The 20691-nt window shown below is 36.5% G+C and overlaps 1 protein-coding gene across 3 annotated transcripts; it reads right to left on the bottom strand.

Annotated features, from left to right (window-relative positions):
• Positions 1-381: 381 nt before the first annotated feature.
• On the bottom strand, positions 382-18350 carry col28a2a (collagen, type XXVIII, alpha 2a). Of its 3 annotated transcripts, XM_024285870.2 has the most exons (35): positions 17925-18350; positions 17213-17787; positions 16871-16891; positions 16733-16792; positions 14808-14861; positions 13086-13130; positions 12979-13005; positions 12860-12904; positions 12731-12775; positions 12414-12467; positions 11939-12007; positions 11765-11833; positions 11617-11685; positions 9473-9541; positions 7958-8026; positions 7778-7846; positions 7479-7547; positions 7323-7394; positions 7136-7204; positions 6982-7053; positions 6704-6772; positions 6492-6560; positions 6343-6411; positions 6159-6227; positions 6005-6073; positions 5788-5856; positions 5610-5678; positions 5430-5510; positions 5225-5260; positions 5113-5149; positions 3002-3559; positions 2661-2929; positions 2339-2579; positions 1658-1849; positions 382-1578 (listed from the first exon to the last, which is right to left on the bottom strand). In XM_024285870.2, the coding sequence occupies exons 1-35, from the start codon at positions 18055-18057 to the stop codon at positions 1574-1576; spliced, it is 3657 nt and encodes a 1218-aa protein (XP_024141638.1). In that variant the 5' UTR covers positions 18058-18350; the 3' UTR covers positions 382-1573. The 3 variants fall into 3 exon arrangements, with proteins under 3 accessions (XP_024141638.1, XP_036065634.1, XP_036065635.1); XM_036209741.1 differs by having other exon boundaries at positions 382-1849; XM_036209742.1 differs by having other exon boundaries at positions 382-1846.
• Positions 18351-20691: the final 2341 nt, after the last annotated feature.

Here is a 20691-nt window from a genome sequence, read left to right as displayed (position 1 = left end):
TAATCGGATTTATTTTGTCATTTGTTTATCCATTTAAAGAAAATTATGTATTAATCTTCAGAAAATAATAGTAGTTTGGAAAATATGAGCACGTTTAAATTTCTCCTAATTAATTTGATTTTCTTTGCATGTAAATCGATTTATCCGATTTATTATATACATCAAAGAAAAGATAAATAAATAAAACAGTAAAACAATATTATGAAAAACATGTAGAATCAAAGTACTGGTGGAAATACAATTACTCTTTTTCTTAATTGAGTATTTAAATGACCTGATAAAACGTTCAAATAATTATTTTATTTGTGAATAAGTTACTAAAGTCTAGCATCGACTTAAACATATTAGGAGGAGGTAAAATAGCATTCTTGGAGTGAATAATCAATCACCTGTCTACAAGATAAAAACATGCAGTAATTCTTGTCACAAAAATGAGTATATTTTTGCAATTTTTACATTTGGAATTTTTTTTATAAATAACGAATAGCATAGATTATTTTTGTAGTAGTTTCTTTGAGTTAATTTAAAACAATTATCTTTGAATGAAAAGCTTTAGAGAACCTTTAATTCATATTTGCACAGAATTTTTAAATAGTTATTTAAGTTCTTTTAAAAAAAAAAAAAGAATGGGGTCTACAATCTTTTGGTTGTAGTGAAAATGTGACATTAAATTAAATTCCACTCCTTCATAATACTGACAGACTTCTTTTTACCTAAAACACAAAAAGAGAACCCTCTGATGATGGTTATTTAAACATCAACTTTAATACTGTTTAATTATACAGACAAGAAAAAGCAAAATAAACAATTTTTTATCACCATAAATATATTCAAATATAGATCCTGCTTATATAAAAATGATTTAAAGTGTAAAGGAAATCCTCAATCTTCATTACAGTAGAACATTAGAACTAAAAAGAACATCCAGAGGAAAAAAATGTATTACAGCTGCCTGTGATAGCTCAAAATGACACATTGAGAGGAAAAAAACAACACAAATAGGTGACAGAAACAGAGGTAAGAACAATCCTGACACAAATGTTTTTTTTTAGATGTGTGAAATAACTCACTATTTTTATTCACTACATAAACATATTTTCTATTTCATTTTGTCTACTTGAACTAAATAAAATGATGAGGTATTACGAAGACATAGAAATGAACATCTTGTAGTAACCCAAGTCCTGAAGATGACATTCAAAAACCCACGTGGACAAGAAATCAATAAAATCTTTATCTTAGTTTAACAAGATATCATAGTTTAACATACATGATTAAAAAAACCTATCTACTTTATCAATATATATATATATATAAATGAAAAAAATGTGCACAATAAATGTGTGTGAGATGATATAAAAACAAGTGCATAAAATTAGCTGTACATGAGTAGCTCAGTGGCCATGTGGAAGAGTGTCCGCCCTGAGTCTGGAAGGTTCTGAGTTTAAATCCCGGCTGAGTCATACCAAAGACTAAAAATGGGACCCAGTGCTTCCCTGCTTGGAACTCGACATTAGGAGGTTGGATTTGGGGGATAAACCACCAAATGTAGAAAAGTTTCTCCCTTCCAATATTAACCTGAAAATGACAAGTAGGAGAATCATGTTCAATAACTTGTGTCTGTTTTTTACCTGTTTTTTTTTTTTTAAATGCTCACCTTTCCTTGAAATCACACATGTTTTCTTGCATTCACTTTCTGTTCCAAACCGGTTTTCATTCCCACCACAGCCTCCATACCAAAACTGGGCACAAGCGTTGGCCTGCTGGTCATAGTACCAGCGGATAATATAGTCCCGGCAGGTGCCTTGGTCCAAGGTGAAATTACAGCGGGGATCAGGAAGAGGGACTTCTGGAAAACAAGTGTTGTAGTTATAAGAGCTTCAAGCCAGAAAAAGAACAAGTCTTGGAAATCAGCACGATGGTGCATGAGGGTTTTAGAACTAAGATGTTAAAGTTTAGTTAGCAGTCTTGTTCATAGTACAAAAATGGAGCCACATTGCTGGCAATGGCTTCTCACTTACTTTAGTAGCATTTCCTTTTGATAATTGTGTTTCACATATATATATGATGAGTTTTTGGTTTGTTAAACATCAGTAGCAGAATGTGCATTTTGCATTTAGGCCTTCTGTATTGTCATAACATGGCATGTTCATGTTAAAAAGCTTTTTTTTAATGCTAAGAAACTTTAGATACAATTACAGTCATGGTCAAGCATTAAATATGTTTGTCTGTACATTGTGCTTCTATTTGTATACATCAAACAAAAAAAAAAAACCTAAATATTATACATCCGCAAACATCAAAAATGAAACCTGGGAAGCATCCGTGTCTCACTCACCCTCAGGGGGGGTTTGACTCTGTGAAGGCTGAAGCTGATGTGAGTTTGAGGATGATATAAACTCCAGTGTCGGTGTCGATGTTGGAGGTTTAGACGACGATAAAAGGGTTTCACTGGAGACGGTCGGATCAGAACTTTTTTCCACAGCAGACAAAAGCGTTCTGTTGACTGTGGACGGAGTCCTACCGCTCTGTGACCGGGCCCTTGAGTCTAAATCTTCCCCTTCATCGTCTTCATCCACCTAGTGGGAAGTCGCACATCAGTATAACATGATTACAATGACCAAGTGCTTGAATTGTTGTAGTGTTTGAGAGGTCACAACCTGGAGAGGAAGAGGACCAGCACTGATGGGAAGGGTGAAAGTGTCACCTCGGCCTCTTGTGTTGATTTTTCTCTGATTATTATCTTCCTTTAGGTTTTTCCTCACATTATCTCTCCCATTATATTCATAACCATTAAATCTATCAGTATTCTGCAGGTTGACTTGATAAAGCCCGTTGTTTCCGTTATGGAGTCCATTGGTGATGTGACTGTATATAAGGTCTCCATTTTCATCCTCACAAAATTGACTTACAAGTTTAGACTCCAGTGCTGTGAAGACAATAAAAAACATGTTACTTTTAAAAACAAAAAAATCAGATAATTCCAGTTTAGGATTATTACCTGCCAGAGTATTGAAGTCATCAATAAGGTACATGTGTTCACTGTCTGGGTCAGAAGCAATGAGATTTAGTTCTTGCAAGAACTCAGTCTGTGTTGGATCAGACGAGTTGACAATGCCGATCGTGTACATCTCGATGTTTGCAGCATGAGCTTCTCTCACAGCCATGTCCAGCTTGACCGGCTCTCTTTTGTCCGTCTGACCATCAGTGATGACGATGGCAACTTTATTGACGCCGGGTCGCGCACTAAAGAAAGCCTCCTGGGTTGCCTTTCTAATAGCAGTGCCTGTGTAAGTCCCCTCGCCCATGTAAGGCATTTTTCTGATCGCCTGCTTCACTTCCTCTTTGGTCGTGTAGCGAGCCAAGTTGAACTCTAAAAGGACGTCTAGGCTGTAGAGCACCAGTCCAATTCTAGTGGCATTGCGTCCCACTGTTGTCCTGTCCACCAACCTTGTTACAAAGTCCTTGATGATCTCAAAATTCTCCGGGCCAACACTCTCTGAACTGTCGATGACAAACACAAGCTCCATCGGCTTTTCTTTGCACTTGAGGCCACATCCTAAAATAAAATAAATAGAAGAAAAACTTGACTTATTTTCATGTCATTGAGTAAGTCTAAAGTTGCTAATTTGATCCAGAAAAACATCTATTTTTTTTTTCCTAATTGGAAATTTCCAGCTTGTTGCTGACCCAGTCAAACATGAAGATACAAGGAAATGTAAGATGTTTAAATAAATTTTATACATCTCAAATCAGTTTGCTTCGTCGCTTTTTACTCTAATGAAATTCAGTTACTATCACTAATTTTACCAACACTCAAGTGCCAACAGCAGCAAACATTATTACACAGGAAATCAACCAGTTAAACCATCTTTGTTCATTTTTTTTGCATTTTTTGACATTAAATTGACTCCAAAAAAATTGGGGAAAATATTAATTATCACAGAGCACATGAAATGCAGAGAACACATTAAAAGTAACATATTTTTCCTTTACTAGGCATTTTTTTTTGTTCACTTAAGAATATTCTTTAAGTCCCACTCTGATTATCTTTTGATTTATTGCTAAAGTTTTCCTATTCGTCTTTTAGTTATAATTATTACGTTTTTAGCAAGAATCTAAAAACTTGTGTTGTTTTCTAAGACAGTTTCTGCGAAGCAGCAGGAGTTCATTAGAAATTGCTTCTGAATTGTTGATGGGACTATTGGTGCAGAGCAACCCTAAGTCAGTTGCCAGGCACCAGCTGAGGCAGAATGGCGGTGGTCCCCCTGCTGAGACAGGTGGACCCCTGGTGAGAACCACAGCTGGGGAGATCAGCAAGAAGGGTCTAGTGAGCGTCCAGAGTTGAATCCACGCTCGCCGTACCAAGCCGCCTTCTGCAACCTGCCTTCACACACCACCCCGCGAGAGATGAGACCCCCCCATCCAGGTAGTCTAGACGGGGGGTGCAGGAGACCCCCGTTTGGTATAGACTGCTGGTGGGGTCAATGATTGTCTGATTTATATACATGTCACACAATACGCAAATTGTGCATGAACCATGTGCAATTATTGCGCTGTTTATATGGAATTCATTAGTACATTTGTGCATCAAATATGTAATTTTAAAGTGGGATGTCTTATATAAAAGTTATACATCATTGGTACATTCGTCAAAACTCCGTTAGACATACGTGGAATACTAGGAAAGGTCCTGGAAAGCCACAGATTTGCCCATGCATCTTGCAAAAATCACGCACAATTGCATACAATTTTCATAATAATTACCTATAAACTACGTAAACTAGGCAGGAATTGAATAATTCTCAACCGACCAAAAATTTAGAACAGCTCAAAATCAAATTAATGTAAGGATCCATCAGTCAAAACCCCCGATGGACATCTGCATACATTGACAAATATCAAACACAGAGACACTCATGACATATGAGTACCATGCAGGTCTCACAAAAGACCAAAACTACATGCGTGGACTGTGTATATTGTACATCACATCAGTGTGACACGGTTTTAATGAAGTGGATGTAGATGTTTACTTTGCTGTTCCTATTTTAATCATTGGAATGAAGCCTTTTGTGCTTCTAATAAACTCATCTTGGCTCTGAAACTTACCACATATTTCCTTAATCAGCCTTATAACTTCTTCTCTCTAAAAGATATGAAAAGCTTCGATTATTTAAGAACTTCATGTCTAAAGACAAGCATGAAGGCTCAGTGAGCTTACTGTAAGGCCTGGGTCCCCCCTTGTTCCTGGTCTTCCCTGAAAATGTAAGAACAATTAAAACATGTTTTTTTGTGAGTTCAAAATTCATTAGAATAAATGCATGTTAGCATTTTTTTAAATTTGGTGGCAAATTGTTCCAATTTAATAATTAACGAACTGGTGCTGCTTGGTTGTGTACAGACAGGAACACATTTATGTAATTGACCTTTTCACCAGGAACTCCAGGATCTCCCATGTCTCCTTTAGTACCTTTTGTTCCCCTTTCTCCTTGTAGGCCACGGTCACCCTGTCCCATTTAAAAAACAAACAAACAAACAAAAAAAACCATATAAAAGAGTTACATAGCTTCTGACAAAACTTTCTTTGACAAGATTTCATACACCACCTTTGCTCCAGGAAGTCCATCTCCTTGAGCTCCTCTAGGGCCAGTCATGCCTGGAGGACCTGGTTCACCCTAAGGTCGAATGATGATTTATTTTGATTTTTTTCAGTTTTGTAGCTCGATTGAAAAAAAAAATTATGATATGTGCGGCTTTTTTTATTTAAAAAAAGCAGTGACTCACCTTTGGGCCTTGAATACCTACTCCTGGGGGTCCAGATAGACCCGGAGGCCCTGGTCTCCCAACATTACCCTAAAACACAGTTCAAATCAATAATCAATGATGTGAAAACACAAAGAAACTGAAACATTTGCACTCCTCAAGGCTTAATAGGACACTAATAACATGTGAAGTATATATAATTATGACAAGGTCAAACAGAATGGCAGTTTTTCATTACTGGTGGTCCTTGTAAACCCTCTCCTTGTGGACCGGGCAGGCCTGGTTGTCCCCTGAAGCCGACGTCTCCCTGGTAAACACATAAAACTATCAGATATATGCTTTTATACAAACTTTAAACAAATAAAATTGAGAAAAGGACATAGAACACAAACCTTAGGACCAGGAATGCCTTGTCCTTCTGGACCAGGCTCACCTGGTAAGCCTGGCACTCCTGGAGGACCCTAATGGTGGAAAAAAAAGTAACATCCATAGTTTTTTGAGTTACTGATAGTTAATTTGTACAAAATTAAACATTAAAAATGGTTGAAACTTGAAAATTCCCCCTATTATACAAACCATTGGGCCATGGGTGCCTTCACCTTTTGGACCAGTTGGACCTGGTAAACCTTGTTGACCACGATCACCCTAAAAATGCAAAGTGCATAGATTGATGAGAGAATGTGCTTCACAAATAATACAAAATAAGTTTATTCAAAAGTCATTACTTTTGGACCAGGTAGTCCCAGGCCTGTTTCCCCAATAGGGCCAGGTGGACCCTGAGGGCCAACTTCACCCTTAACATGAGGTGCACCAATCACACACAGAAACAGTTTTTATTTAGAGGATGAGATCAGACTTTATTTTGTCAGTTCTTCGCACTGCTTTCCAAACTATTTGTTAGAAGACAGTTTAATGATGAAGATTTTATTTATTTTACCTTTGGACCAGATATGGATCGTCCTGGCTGCCCGAGCATGCCCTGTGGGCCTGGAACTCCACGTTCACCCTGGAAGATGAAAGTTGGCAACATGTTGAAGATCTAATTCATACTTGTCTTCAATTCACCAATGCTCAACAAAGCATGAAGGGTTCGCATTTTGACTCATCAAAGGACAGCTGGTGAAGCATAAATCATTTGCAGATTTCTACAAAAAAAGAAAAAAAAAAAAAAGAAAAAGAAAGCAACACAGCTAAAATAGATTTGCGAATCCCTACTTTTGGCCCAGAAGGTCCTGGGATCCCAGGAGGACCATGTAATCCACGGATGCCCCTTAAACCCTGGTCACCCTAAGAGAATCAGACAATATCAGAGTAATATTTGATGTAATTTATTCATGCATTACTTGTCATTTTGATATTTAAAACATACCTTCTCCCCTTGAACACCAACTCCCTGCACTCCCTCAGGACCCCTTGAACCAGGTAAACCAGGCTCCCCCTTAAAGAAGAATACAATAATGTAAGCAAACTATTCTTTCAGTTAAAATAGGAGGATGAAGGATGAATTTCAGTCAAGATTCTGGAAAATGCTAAAATTTTGGACTTCATCTATTCACCTTCTGCCCTGGAGCTCCATCTTCTCCTGGTAGACCAGGCAGACCACTCAGTCCTGAATCTCCAGGTTCTCCCTGTAATGATACAGGCCTTGTTTTTCATGCCAATTACATCTGCTTAATGTAAATATATACAATGTTCTAGAACCAATGTCCTACCTTTGGACCTGGTTCACCACTTCCTCTTTCTCCTGGAGCACCCTGTTCTCCGGGTAAGCCTTGGTCTCCCTGTTCATATGAACATTGCAACACATGTCTTTTCAAACTGGTTGAAACTGCAGTAACTTTATTTTTATTAAAATACAAATAAGACCTTCTCCACTTTTGGCAAATTAATGTTCCAGTTTACTTGAAGTGTTATAGTTTTGGTGTTTTTGTTTAAATTTACTATTTTGTTCTAGTTTTCAGAACAACATTATGTAACCGATTCACATTTTTTTTCTTTGTTTCAAACAAACCTTGGGTCCTGGCAAACCTTCCCCCTGAAGTCCTCTTACTCCTGGCGGTCCCCTCGGCCCCTCAGTTCCCTGAGGATTTATATTAATAGTTCTTAATAGCAGTTACTTATTGATAATTGATTATTGGTTAAATAAATTGATATTTGCTAAAAAAAAAAAAAAAAAAAAAAATCTTCTGACCTTCTCTCCCTGTATCCCAACTCCTGCTAGTCCGGTTGGCCCAGGAAGACCTGGGGGCCCCAATTCACCCTGGGACAAGAACACCAATATAAGTTTTGGAAGACAAGTATCAGCCTGACATGATTCACCTGATTAGGTATAATTTAAATATTTTTTTCTTAACAACACAAATTGAAGCTTCTACGAATCTGAAAATGTTATCACTTTGTCATTTAAAAGCTTGAAAGATTCACTCTGATGAAAATTGTGTTTTTATTTTACATTTTTTTTCATGACGAAGGACATTAAAAAAAAGTAGGTTCTAAATTTCACTTCTGTGTATTCCTTTATTCAAGTCAATGTGAATCAGAAGCAGACAAAAAAAATTGAACTTTTTTTTCCCCAGAAAATACTCTAGGTAGGCCACAAGGGAAGTGGAGTGGGGTTGGTCCACGCCATTGGTTCCGCCCACAACTCAGAGGTGAATTTCTAAGGAACTACTGCTGCTCTGCAGAAACTATGTCCTCAGAACGATACAGATTTTTTGATTTTGGCTAAAAAGCATAATCATAGCGCATAACTGGGTGCGTTTTTAAAAAAAGATCAAAAGTTGATCGGTGTGGGTCTTTAAAATACGAACACTTTTGCTGGTATTGCTGATATTGTTTAAAAAAAAAGTTTTAGAAGGTTTTTTTTTTCCAAAAGTCATTTTTGGGCTGTTAGTCATCATGTAGCAAAGTTACTGTTTTTCACATCTACCCCTCTTTAGGTTGTCATGTCTCTGTGGTACAACATAGGTGAAAATTAAAGCATATTCAAAGGTCTAACAGGATAATTTATTTGAATTTAAATTGAGAAAGGCTGTTTTTGACACAGCCAAGACAATGTGGGGACAGATTAACAATCTCTTCCTCAGATGTTTCAAGAAGGCACTTGAAGTTACTCCAATGTCAGATAGAGCCCAACTATTCTCAAGCAGATGTGCTTCTCCAAATAACCACCATACTATAGTTTCATAGGTAATCAGGATCTCCTTAAGCGTAAATGTTATTTCACATGTCTCATAGTACAGTTTTATTAGCCATGAGAAAAATGACTAAAGCCTCAGATTCCCATCCAAACCATAATGTCCTTTGCAGTCCTCAGTGTGTATCCTGAGAAGATTCATAGGGCAAAAACTGGACCAAGAACTTGCCAACAAGTTTCTTCCATCCCTTTTATTGCCTGTTTCGGTCCACTTAAGTGCCAAAGTCAAAATAAAGAATAATTCAGATCAAAGAGATCCCTCTTTTTGTAAGGAGGTTAATGGTATTGTAAAGTGAGATAATTATTTTTAGCACATTGCCTAACTTACTGTAACTATGTTTTACTTTCTGAAAATAATAAAAGGTTTTATTTGATTACATGCTTGTCTTTTCTTGCTGCATTTTCTCATTACAGCTTTTACCTTGAGGACTTTTTTAGACCTCCCCGTGTCTGTATACATAAACATATGTTGTGCACATGTTCCTATAAAATCGGATTGTTACAACTCACCTTGTCTCCTTTTATGCCTACGCCCTGCTGTCCTCTTGGCCCCCTTGGGCCTGGGAGTCCTCGGTCTCCCTGAGGAAAACAAGTCAACACAGTTTCACATTGTTCCAGCTGCGTACGTTTGGGTCAAAGCCAGATCTGTATTAGTAGAAGAAAATAGATTATAGGGTAAGAGCATGTTAATTCTTGTTCATAGTTATATAAAATGATGCTACGCATTAGGAATGACAGCAGGCATTTTAGTTGTCAAATTTAGTCAAATAAATGTTTGTGTAGCTAAAGGAAGATCCACTCTGACAAATTTAGTTTCCTAACACCCCATAGTAAAGGTTAAAAGTTGTTGCTGCATTTTGGTGCATGCTCCAATCAAAACATGTTCTTTTCGTCTGCGTGACACATTTTTTCTTCATTTCACGCTTAAGTACTTTTAGAATAAAGTTCCCAGTTTAAAAAAAAAACTTTAAAAAAATAAACGTCCTTGTGGTGCTTGGTTTAAGACATGGTTGAAATCCCAGCCAGATCTATTCAAACGGAAAGAGGCAGAGCTTTATGACTGTAAAAGCAACATTTAATAGAGCAATGTCACAGTTGAGAAACTCAAATGAGTTAAATTCACATCCTCATTCCAATGTAAATAATACCTGTTTTAACTGTTTGGACTGAATTGCTCAAGAAACTCTGGCATAATTTCACAACAATTTGTCAATTCATTTAAAAAATAAAAAATAAAATAAATAAATTGGCAACATTTTGTGTCAGATTTGGTCTCCGGACATTAATATTAGCTTCAAAAAAATAAATTAACCACCTACTTAATAAAAATACCAGAAATAATACTAAAAAAAACGTTTAAAACTACAGCAACTTAAATAAACAATGTTCATACTTGTATGAAAAAGGTCTAAGTTTAAGAGACTTTCAGTGTTGTGTAAAAATATCTATAGCCGGAATTATAAATCTTATTAAAGCTGCAAGCGACATTGTGGCCCTCCTCTCCTCCTTTGACCCGCTCTTACTGTTTTTTTCCAAGATTATGGCTTTTCTGCAACCACTTTAATTTTTGGCTGCCTGGGGATGACGAGCAGTTCTTTGTAATTTGTATAAGAATCAGCAAAAATAAATGTTTGAATTTTCTTTGTAACAAATGTTTTTCTGTTATCTACACCCACATTCCCAATATGTTAATTTTGCATCTCACATCATTTTGTTCAGGTTGAGCCAAGGATTAATGTATTTTTCACAATGCCGGTAAAAGGTGTGCTAGCAACAGGGCCACCTTTACAAGCTTGCAATGCTAAAACCATTCAAATCCTGCAACTTCATTTTTTCCCGTTCCCTTTCAATGATGCTCGAGGAGTTAGGAAGTGATTAATCGAAATCCCTAAAGGCAGTTTACATTTGTAGAAGTTACTACTGGTAATTTTCTTTGAAATATTAAGATGATGGCTTCTTCCCAAGGTGAAAGGTCAACAAAACTTTGCTTGTGGTTGTAGACTTAACCTGGCAGAATGTTTGTAAAGTTTTGTGAAAATTGCTTAAACAAGTTTTCCTTTTCCGCATTGTGGGAAAAAGTGAAAATGTCACATTTAAGCTACATTAGGACCACCAAGCCATGGGTCATGTGACCATCCCATAAAAATGCCCAAGCTTCCTTTGAATGTACTTGGCTTGTGGGTTTTGGTTTCAAGTGTGGATTCTGAAATATTTTTTGAGCCACATTAGAGATTTTGCCCACATTCATTTTTTTTGACAGTTTAATCTGCTGAGATGTAATCTTTTCTTTTCTATTTTTGAGTGGAAGGTGTCACTATTTCCTAAATTTAATTTTAATTTATTATTTTTTTAATTATTATTTTTATATTATTAATTATTAAATGCATTTTTGTGAGTTTTTGAGCATGTGAGACATTTTTGCTAAAAGGTGATATAAGACCTGCATTTGGCCATAAATGTAACCCTTGTGCTCTCTTATAGGGTCCAGATGATCCCACCCTTATATTGATGAGTGGTCCCTCCCATGACAAAGGTGGACACCAGTGAAGATAAAAAATCCATAAAGAAAAAATAGTGCGGTGTCTTGTGGGGTCCAGATGACCACACTTGTAATGTAAACATGCCTAGATAGCACACGAGTTAATAGAGATAACCTTTGGTCCAGGAAATCCTTCCCCTCGAGGTCCTCTTTCCCCTTGAACACCTTGCTGACCTTGAGGGCCCTGCAGTTAAAGCAAATGCCATGTTAAAAAAAATGTGAAAAATGAAAACATTAACTTTGACAATTTTATTTTTACTCACAGGATGACCAGGTTCACCTAATCCTGGGGGACCAGGAGGACCTGGTCGTCCTTGGAAACCAATGTCACCCTGCAGATTAATTCACAAGCTTAGCTACCCAAAACAAGTCACTAAATTACTTATGATTGGAAAGAACAATTGTGCATAGAGAGAATCTCCTTCTGAAGGACTTACTTTAGGTCCAGGGAGTCCAATACCAGTTTCTCCTTGAATCCCTGAAGGACCCAGAGGGCCCCTTTCCCCCTGTTATCATAAACACACTGAAGTAATGGACATCTACAGTTTGTTTAAACCACCAGGACTTTAACTATAATGCTCACAGGTTTGCATGACGGGACGCACTGCACATGTATGTTATTAACCGCACACCTTTCTACAGAGCCTTACGATGCTGCGGGGCATTTTTCACTATGTACTTAGATGCAGGATGCAGGCGGCGATGTTGTGAGAAGATTTGTGTGAATAACAGCAATGACGGGAAGCTCTTTGGCTCATTGCCACATTTTTTTATATAGGGTTTGACGGCAGACAGGCTTTTTGCTGTAGGGTTATGTTCCGAGACGGAGAAGAAATGATCATAAAACAATATGTAAAGGTCAGAGCAGACGTGGTTGATGAGATACTTAGAAGTTGTCAAAAGAAAGCTGACCTTGTTTCCCTGAGGGCCCTCTGGTCCAGTGTCTCCCGGTGGTCCTTGTAAGCCCTGGAAGGAATAACACCCAACCATAAATCAAATAAAGAAATGTATGAGAGGCTATATGGGATTTAATTCATACCTGTGTATGAAAGTTTGATAGTGTGTGGGAAAGCAAGTATGAATTGAGTCTCATACGGCTTCTCATAAATGTCATAAATGTTGATAATGCATATGTTCAGCAAGTGATCATGTAAATTCATTAAAAAAAAAATCACATATTTGATCATTTTTATGATAATTTAATGACATAAACCTCAAAATTAGTTTACCTGCAGACCTCTCTGCCCTCTTCCTCCAACCGGACCCTCTGGACCCTGAAGAGGGCCACAGAAGAACGACAGACCATGTCATCAAACAAGTGATAAAAAGATTATTGATCATTAGAATTTCAATCGTACCCTGTCGCCTTTGATTCCCGGTGTGCCGCACTCGCCTCTTTCACCCTGCAGGAATGACAAGTGGTGAACTCTTTCTCCATGAAAAACAAAAGGTCTTCATATTGTTTTCATTTCGAGACCTTTTCTCCTTTGTAACCCGGTTTTCCCTGCAAATCAAAAGGAATTCAGACGTCAGAGACAAAGAGACAGATCGATGTTTTTTATTTTTAAGAATTGGGGAATTTACCTCAGAGCCTTCTCGCCCGGGCGCTCCATTTATTCCTGATTCCCCCTGACAAAAGTGGATTACATCAATTTATTACATATTAGCTTATCTAAAGTGCAGGGTTTATACATTTAAAATAACTTAAGACAAAAACATTGATTTATTTACATACTTCTAAAAAACACACCATATTAATGGCTAGATAAGAAAGACTTCCAAAGATAAAACATATTTTCATGGAAGATGTCATATCAATGTTTAAACAGTTAAAAAAAAACAAATTATACAATTAAAACCCAAACATTTGAATCAGTATTGCATGCATTTATGTGATCTTTTTTAAGTGCATTTTAAAGGAAATTTGATCAATTCACTAAAGTAGAGCAAAAAGTATTTACAAACAAACAAACATAACTCAAGCATGTGACAGAGATGGACTTAAAAATAAATAAAAAATTCGAAAAAGGGGAATTATTACACTTTAAATGCTTAATTAATGAATTGTTTTTGTTTGCATTATTCATTTGCTGAACTAAAGCTGAAACTGTTTCTGTTTTCAAGTCTTTTTAACACAAAATGCCGTCTGATTTTTTTTCCCTTTCAAGCAAATAAATTGATAAACTTTACTTGAAATAAAAGCCAATAAAATAAGAAAATAAAAAACAGAACAATAAAAGTTCTAACCAATTTTTCAAACCAAGATAATAGTAACTTAGTCAAAATAGGTTTTAGTTCCACTCTAATCATCTTCTGATCTATTTTAAGAGTTCCCACTGGTCTTTTAGTCATGATATTTTCAACCAAAATCTAAAAACCTGTACCTCTTGAGAACATAGTTTCTGCAGAGCGGCAGTAGCGCTTTCGAAATTTGCTTCTGAGTTGTAGTTGGGACTGCCTGGGAAGAATGCCTGCCTCTACTTCCCATCATACATCTGTTTAAACTATTTCCCACTAGCTTACAGCCCCTCACAACCCCAACCAAACATTACCGGTGAAACAAAAATGGCGAGTAATATTGAGGCTATCCAACAAATGGAACAAATAAATACTCATAAGAACCATTTTAAACGTAATTTTCTTTATATAAGTCATCCATCATGAGAAAAATGCCACAAGAGCATATTAAAAAGGCCAAAAACACGATTTTCATCAGAGTAGGTTTTCTAAGGTAAAAGTATCTTGAGATAAAAATGTATTTTGGAAAGGTAAATATCACATCTTGATTTTATGAAATACAAACCAAGATCTAAGTAATGAAAACTCATATTTGAAATTTACAAACAAGATGGAAGTAGCTACTTTTATCTGAGCGTATTTCACGCAATTTTATTTTTAATTTATCTAGAGTAGAATTAATCTTGAATCTTGGATCATTGTTTTATATCTTCATGTTTCTCTGTTTTCCTATTTTTTCTAAATCCTTTTTAAAGGGTAGTTGAGATTTTTTTTTCTGTGGGAATTTAATTTTGTGAGGTTTAAGGGGATTTAATGAAAGAATTTCAGTGCAAAAAATGGGATCATAGCATGACCAAACTGAAAAACAAAATAAAATGTAGTTATCTGGAATAAACATTTTTATTCTGTTTTTATTGCAAATAAACATGTTTAACTGAGACTAGTGATAAGTCCCATGTTCATAAATTGTTAAAAATCCAAGGAATTCCTGTCTTGTCACGCAGGAAATATTGGATAAATCCAGCAAAGGCCTCCAGCTAAGGACTCATATGTCCATCAAAGACAAACCTTTTGGCCTTTTTGCCCTGGAGCTCCATCCTCACCGGGACGACCCTTCTTCCCCTGGAGAGGAGACAAAAAACCTGGATTTAAATCAACTGATTTACCTCTCACACATATTGTTTTGTTTGCCCAGTTCAGAAATGACTTTAAAAAGAAAGCAATGACCTACAACCTGTAAACTACAGCTCATCTTTAACAAGAAGTGTGGTCTTTCTTAGACAGGTTTGGTTGTAACTACCAGTAGGGGTCACCGACCTGATGTGTAACAAGGCTGTTAAACGGTTCAGACTTTTACACATAACCAGAAGAGGCAAACACCTGGACTACATGCATCTGGTGCTGTTCAACAGAAATCTCTACTTTGTGGCTATTAAACATATGAAAGCAATCATGAGGGACAATTAGTGTGCATAAGAATCTGAAGAATCTGTCTGAGGTGAATGCACCTGGACACACAACAAGATCTTGGAGGAACTATCTTGTGATAAATCTGAACTCATGAGCCTCACGGTTGTTGTAACCGGTTGTTGCATAGCAAAATGAGACATGTAAAACTCAATTGAGAACTGATTCCAAAATCTGTACCAAGTTGGCACTGGTACCAAATATAAACACAGATTTCGGTACTTTGAGTGGGGACGCACAGCACGGACTGTCCAGAGAGTTTCAGTCAAAATCCTAAAGACAAACTGGGCCAAAGTTCTACTGTACTTCACAGATTTTAATTCACCAATCTGATGGATCACAGTTAGGTGCATTATGCTTTGATAAAATACACAATTACCAAAAGATAAGCAGAATTATTTGTTTGGTTAAAATCAACTCGTATGAGATAGAGTTTCTTAATGTTCATGTTTTACCATCTTTTTCTACGTCATAGTGTTTAAATAATAAAAAAAGTGAAATGTTATTTTTTACTGTCTTGGGATATATCGGGATAAGTATCATATTGTGACATGTGTATCGCGATACATATCGTATCACCAGACTTATGTGTATTTTTTAAATTAGGAATGAATATGTAAAATTGAAACATTGTATAGATTTTTTTTAATATTCTAGAACAGGAGTGGGCAAACTGTGGCCCGGGGGTCATATGCGGTCCTTTTAAGTATTTCATCTGGCCCAACAAACTGGAATAAATTATATTATAATGTAGATGGGGCACTAAAAATACATTGATCTTTGTTTGGGCGTAGAATGTTATTCTGCATTCATGTGGTATTGGTTGATTTGTTGGTTTTTCTAACGTTGACATGTGTTTTCCGAGTTGAAAAGTAATTTCTCCGATTTTACACCAGCACAGGAATGCAGCATTTCTCTAAGTTTGTGTTTTTTTATTGATTGATATCAACTCATTGGTGAGGAGAAAAGCCACAATTACAAAAAACAAACAAAAAAACTCTCAAATTTTCCATTTTGAAATGTATATATTGAAGTTAAAGCATATTTTTGTCCAAATTCCATAGTATTTCTTTCTCTTATAAAGTGGATCACAAAACACTTCAAGTCTGGCCCTTCTGTCAAATTTTAAAACCCTTTGTGGCCCAAAAGTCAAAACGTTTGCCCACCCCAATTCTATAACCTGTTGATAGATCTGCAAATTCTTTACCGGCAGCCAAGCTTATGAACATATTTTTTTTTCTATTTTACTTTGTAAAGGAAAAAGAAATAATCTACCGTCTTCCATTTTTGTTGACATTGATTTTGGTTGTGGGTCAGAACCACCTTTCCATTTGTGCAAATTCCTTGAAGCTATCTTTAAAAAAAGGGGCAATTATCATGTCTTACAATTATCTTTGTGGAAATACCAGAAGAATTTAAACTTTTTGCCATGGCTTCAGATGTCCTTCACTCTGACAGATAATTGACATTTCAAAGTAGGAACTTGTCAGAATGCGGTACTGAAACGTTGGAGGTTAAATACTCACTGCAGGCCCGCTGGGTCCTCTTTCGCCTTTCTCACAAGAGCATTTCTGAGCAAGAGGACACTACAAAGAAACAGATGTTCTCAGACATAATGACACTGATTTACAGGTGAAATAGTCAAGCTTATTGTTGGTACTTACACCTTCATCAGCTATGGCCGTCTGCACAAAAAGAAAAGCAGCTTGTGAGGTAAAGCAGTACATTGGAAACACTGAGAAGGGTCAAACACATAATGTATAAAAAGAAAGGTAAAAGAAATGTCTACGTTTTTGCTCAGGCATGTCAAAAACATTTCTTAGAACAGTGTTAAATAGGTCTAAATCAAACTCGTAGAGCTCTTCTTTCATTTGTCTCTCTTGAAGCAATGTCATCTTGTCATCACTGTACAAATATCTTAACATGCCTGTCGATAGTCCTCATGCTTATTCAGGGCATCCCTTCATCTCAGTGCTGTCTGCTAAAAGATGTTATGTGATACTCACAAGTTCAGTGAAAACTGTCTCAACTATGTTGTTGTCCTGTAGATTATGCAGGAAGCGGGAGGATGGCGAGCTGGCGAGCAGACGGAGCTCGGCTATGTTGGCTGGCTCATTGGCTTCCCGGCTTATCCCCAGAGCAAAGAATTTGATTCCCTGGCTCTTGGCCTCTGTAACAGCTGAGAAGATGTCTGGGTTCCTCGGGTGGGAAATCCCATCTGAGAGCAGAACTATCACTTTGATGCTGCCAGGTCTGGACTCTTCCTGGTAGATTTTGGTCATGTTGGTAATGGCGTAAGTGGTGTAGGTGCCATGGCCAATGTAGACAATGGGAGCTATCTGGGTCTTGAAGTTATCTGCTCCTTTCCAGTCTCTGAAAGTTTGCTCTGTGATCACGTGGCTACTGTACTGCAGCAGAGCTACCCTGGAGCTCAGGCTGCGACCGGTCGGCAACCGTGCACCTTGAAGCCTGTCCACCATGTCCATAGCAAACTGCTTTTCCTGCTCGTGGTTGTCCTTTGAACTCTCAGAACTGTCCAACAGGAAGGAGAGCTCCAAGCTGCAGTCTTCATCCAGGATGGCTTTGAGCACATAGAACAAGACTTTTAAAGTCAGCATATGCTTGAAACACATTTATTTACAGTGGTAAATGAGGTAATTAATAAAAATACAGAAAGCAAGCTCAAAAAAAATAAATTGATAAAACTAATTTTCTTACCTAGTCCATCATGAATATTTGCAGGCAGAAGCTTTGTCCTAACTTTATAGATTTTCTTTTCCTCAAAAAAATCGTGGGCCCCGATGCTGGACAGTGAGACGATGAACAGTAAAGATGCAAAAACAGAAAGCATCCTTGCCCCTGAAGAGAAACAGTCTCTGAAGCTTTAAAGTTAAAGCAAAAGCCTTTTCTGTTTGGAAATAATTTAATTTTAGCTAGGTATACTTGAAGTGAAGAAGATTTAGCTTTTCAAAATAATCTAGAATTTCCCCAAAACTCCAGATTTTAGCATCTCCGTGTCCTGTTTTCAGTGCACACCAGCTTGGACATGGGTCTGTAGACAACTAACTGGGAGGCAGCAGCATTCATATGGATGAGGAGAGGGAGAGTCACTCCTCCTTTATTAAGAGGCAGATCCAGTGGAGCCGTGCCAAGACTCATCTGAGCCTCGGGGTATGGAAAGGTTTAAGAGTGAAACAACAATGTGTCTTTTCTTTCTGAGAGTAGTATTTTAGCAACTACGTGTACAACCGGCTGCAGATGTAAATTTAGCAGGGGATAGTGTGCATTAAAAAGTTGCAAAATTACAGTCATCTAGTGATAATTAAAAGTTGCAGTATTTTTCTCCCTTTTAGTTTACAAAGCTTAATAACCAACCAGAAAACCAGAAGACTTTTTTTCTTTTTCTTCCCAAACTTGAAGAAAAGTTGAACAAGGTGATTGTTGAAATAAATAAATCAATCAAGAAATAAAAAATAAAAAATAAAAAAAAACACAAAAAATGGCCTCCATGCCAGCATAAATTCCACAGGTAAGGGGTTTTAAAGTTCAGAGGTCATAATGGTAAAGGCCTGCTAACCTTTGGTATCCTCTCAGAACCTAGAAATAGCCATTCCACTCCTGCCTGGGGAAACAAGTTTAAAAGTTCAAGCTTTTTAGTTTATTTCTTAAATGCCAAGCAGCAACAGATTAAATGAAAAAAAGCACAATTAAGCCATTTTTTTTCAAACTGAACCTTTAAGTGGAAAACACCTTAAAAACGTCCATCATGACTCACTGAATACAAATAATCAAAAAGTAAACAGTAAAAAAAAAGTTACTCTCCTGTTCTACTGTTTCTAATGTTTTATTTATTAATTAAAGTTCAGAAAATAAATGTCTTCTGGATTTTTTTTAATTAGAAGACTTCAACTTGAAAACCATAATCCAGATGAACTCTATAAAAAAATGCTATGAATAATGGAGGAATGAGTGTTTCCACAGATAGGTTATCCCTTACCAAAAATAAGTATATTCAAGTTTTTTTTAACCTTAAAAAACAAAAATTAAGATAATATACTTTTAGTAGGTACTTATTGGAGGTAATATTGACAAGTTCATGTGTACAAGTCCATAAGATAATGTTATGTATATTTAAACAATACTTAGAATTATACTAAAAGTCTAAATATATTTAGCATATATTGTTAATTTCCATAAACGTTTATTACATAGAATTAAAAGTAGAGTAGTTGTATTCTTGAGATTCTTGAGTAAATTAAAAATATGTTTTTATACACTAATCAGTAGAAGTGTATTACTTGTAAACTAAAGGCAAACCTTAAAAGCTACATTAGATATACTTCAAAGTGCACTTTTATAAACTTAAAGTAAACTTCAAGCTTATTGTCAGTGAACTAACAGTATACCAGAAAGAATACTTTAAGTAAACTTTAATAATCTTAGAGTAAACCTAAAGTTTATTTCTACTAATAGTATATCAGAAAGGTTACTTAAAGGATACTTCTAAATACACTTTTTATAAACTACAATTGAGTCCCAAGAAGCATACTTGTTAGCAAACTGCCAACTTTATTTAAGTGTATTTCTTGGGGAAATTTACTTTTCTATATTTAAGTATACTGTGTTCTTATTTTTGGTTAGGGATGTCACCCATAGGATTTTCAGAATATAAATCATTGCAAGCTGCAGGCATCATTTTGAGCTCCACATCCTGAAAAATGACTGTCTGACCATCTAGTAGCAGAAGTGACCTTTCAGCCATCATCCCGGTGGGGTTTAAATTGGAGCTGGTCCTGTGCAGACTGGCAGAGAATTTGTGGGGCTTTCTGAGCTTGGGGTGAAGAGGCTTTGTATTCCAACGCTTCAGGCGAGAAGTAATTAGAGGAGACTTTCTGACACAAAGGAATGTTGCACTTACTGATAGTTGGGGGGGTCATTTTGTGTCTTTTCTCTAGTCACATATTCCCAAAATGTGTAGTATCAGAGGTAATTTTTTTAGACATATTAATGCAAATTTATTGTCTAGATAGAGATACAGATACAGAGTGAGTTGTTGGGTTTGATTATATATAGAAGAACATCATCTGTAAATAGGGCTATTTTGTGTTCTCTATGGTTAATTTTAATTCCTCACATCTTTCTGTTTAATCTAACCCATTGACTCAACGGCTCAATAAATATTGCAAACAACAATGGAGAGACTGGCTAGCTCTGTCTACACCCTCTCTCTATTTTGAATGAGTTTTTCAGAGTTCTATTAATTTTAATATGAGCCGTAGTATTCTGATAAAGGGGGTCTATAGTTCTAACAAATGTATTACTAAAATTAAAGACAGACCAAGGACGTGGGGTTTCACCATCTTTTAAAACCTAATCGAAGGCTCGAATTAGGATTGGCGAGTTTTTTTGAATAGAGAAGGTACCACTCTACTGGGTAGCCATCAGTGCCTGGAGATTTGTTCACCTTAAGTGTTTGTACTACCTT

Source organism: Oryzias melastigma, linkage group LG21 (assembly GCF_002922805.2).
Source record: "Oryzias melastigma strain HK-1 linkage group LG21, ASM292280v2, whole genome shotgun sequence".
Lineage (NCBI taxonomy): Eukaryota > Metazoa > Chordata > Actinopteri > Beloniformes > Adrianichthyidae > Oryzias > Oryzias melastigma.
This window is presented reverse-complemented; position numbering and strand designations above follow the sequence as displayed.

Excerpts from the sequence above, each read along its gene's own strand:
- col28a2a (XM_036209741.1), bottom strand. The coding sequence starts at position 18,057 with ATGCTTTCTGTTTTTGCATCTTTACTGTTCATCGTCTCACTGTCCAGC. Across the intron at positions 5,857-6,004 it reads AGGGTTTACAAGGACCACCA|GGTAATGTTGGGAGACCAGG; the intron begins GTAATGAAAAAC and ends ACTGTGTTTTAG. Across the intron at positions 5,150-5,224 it reads GGGGGGACCCAGGCCTTACA|AGAGAAGAAGTTATAAGGCT; the intron begins GTAAGCTCACTG and ends CATATCTTTTAG.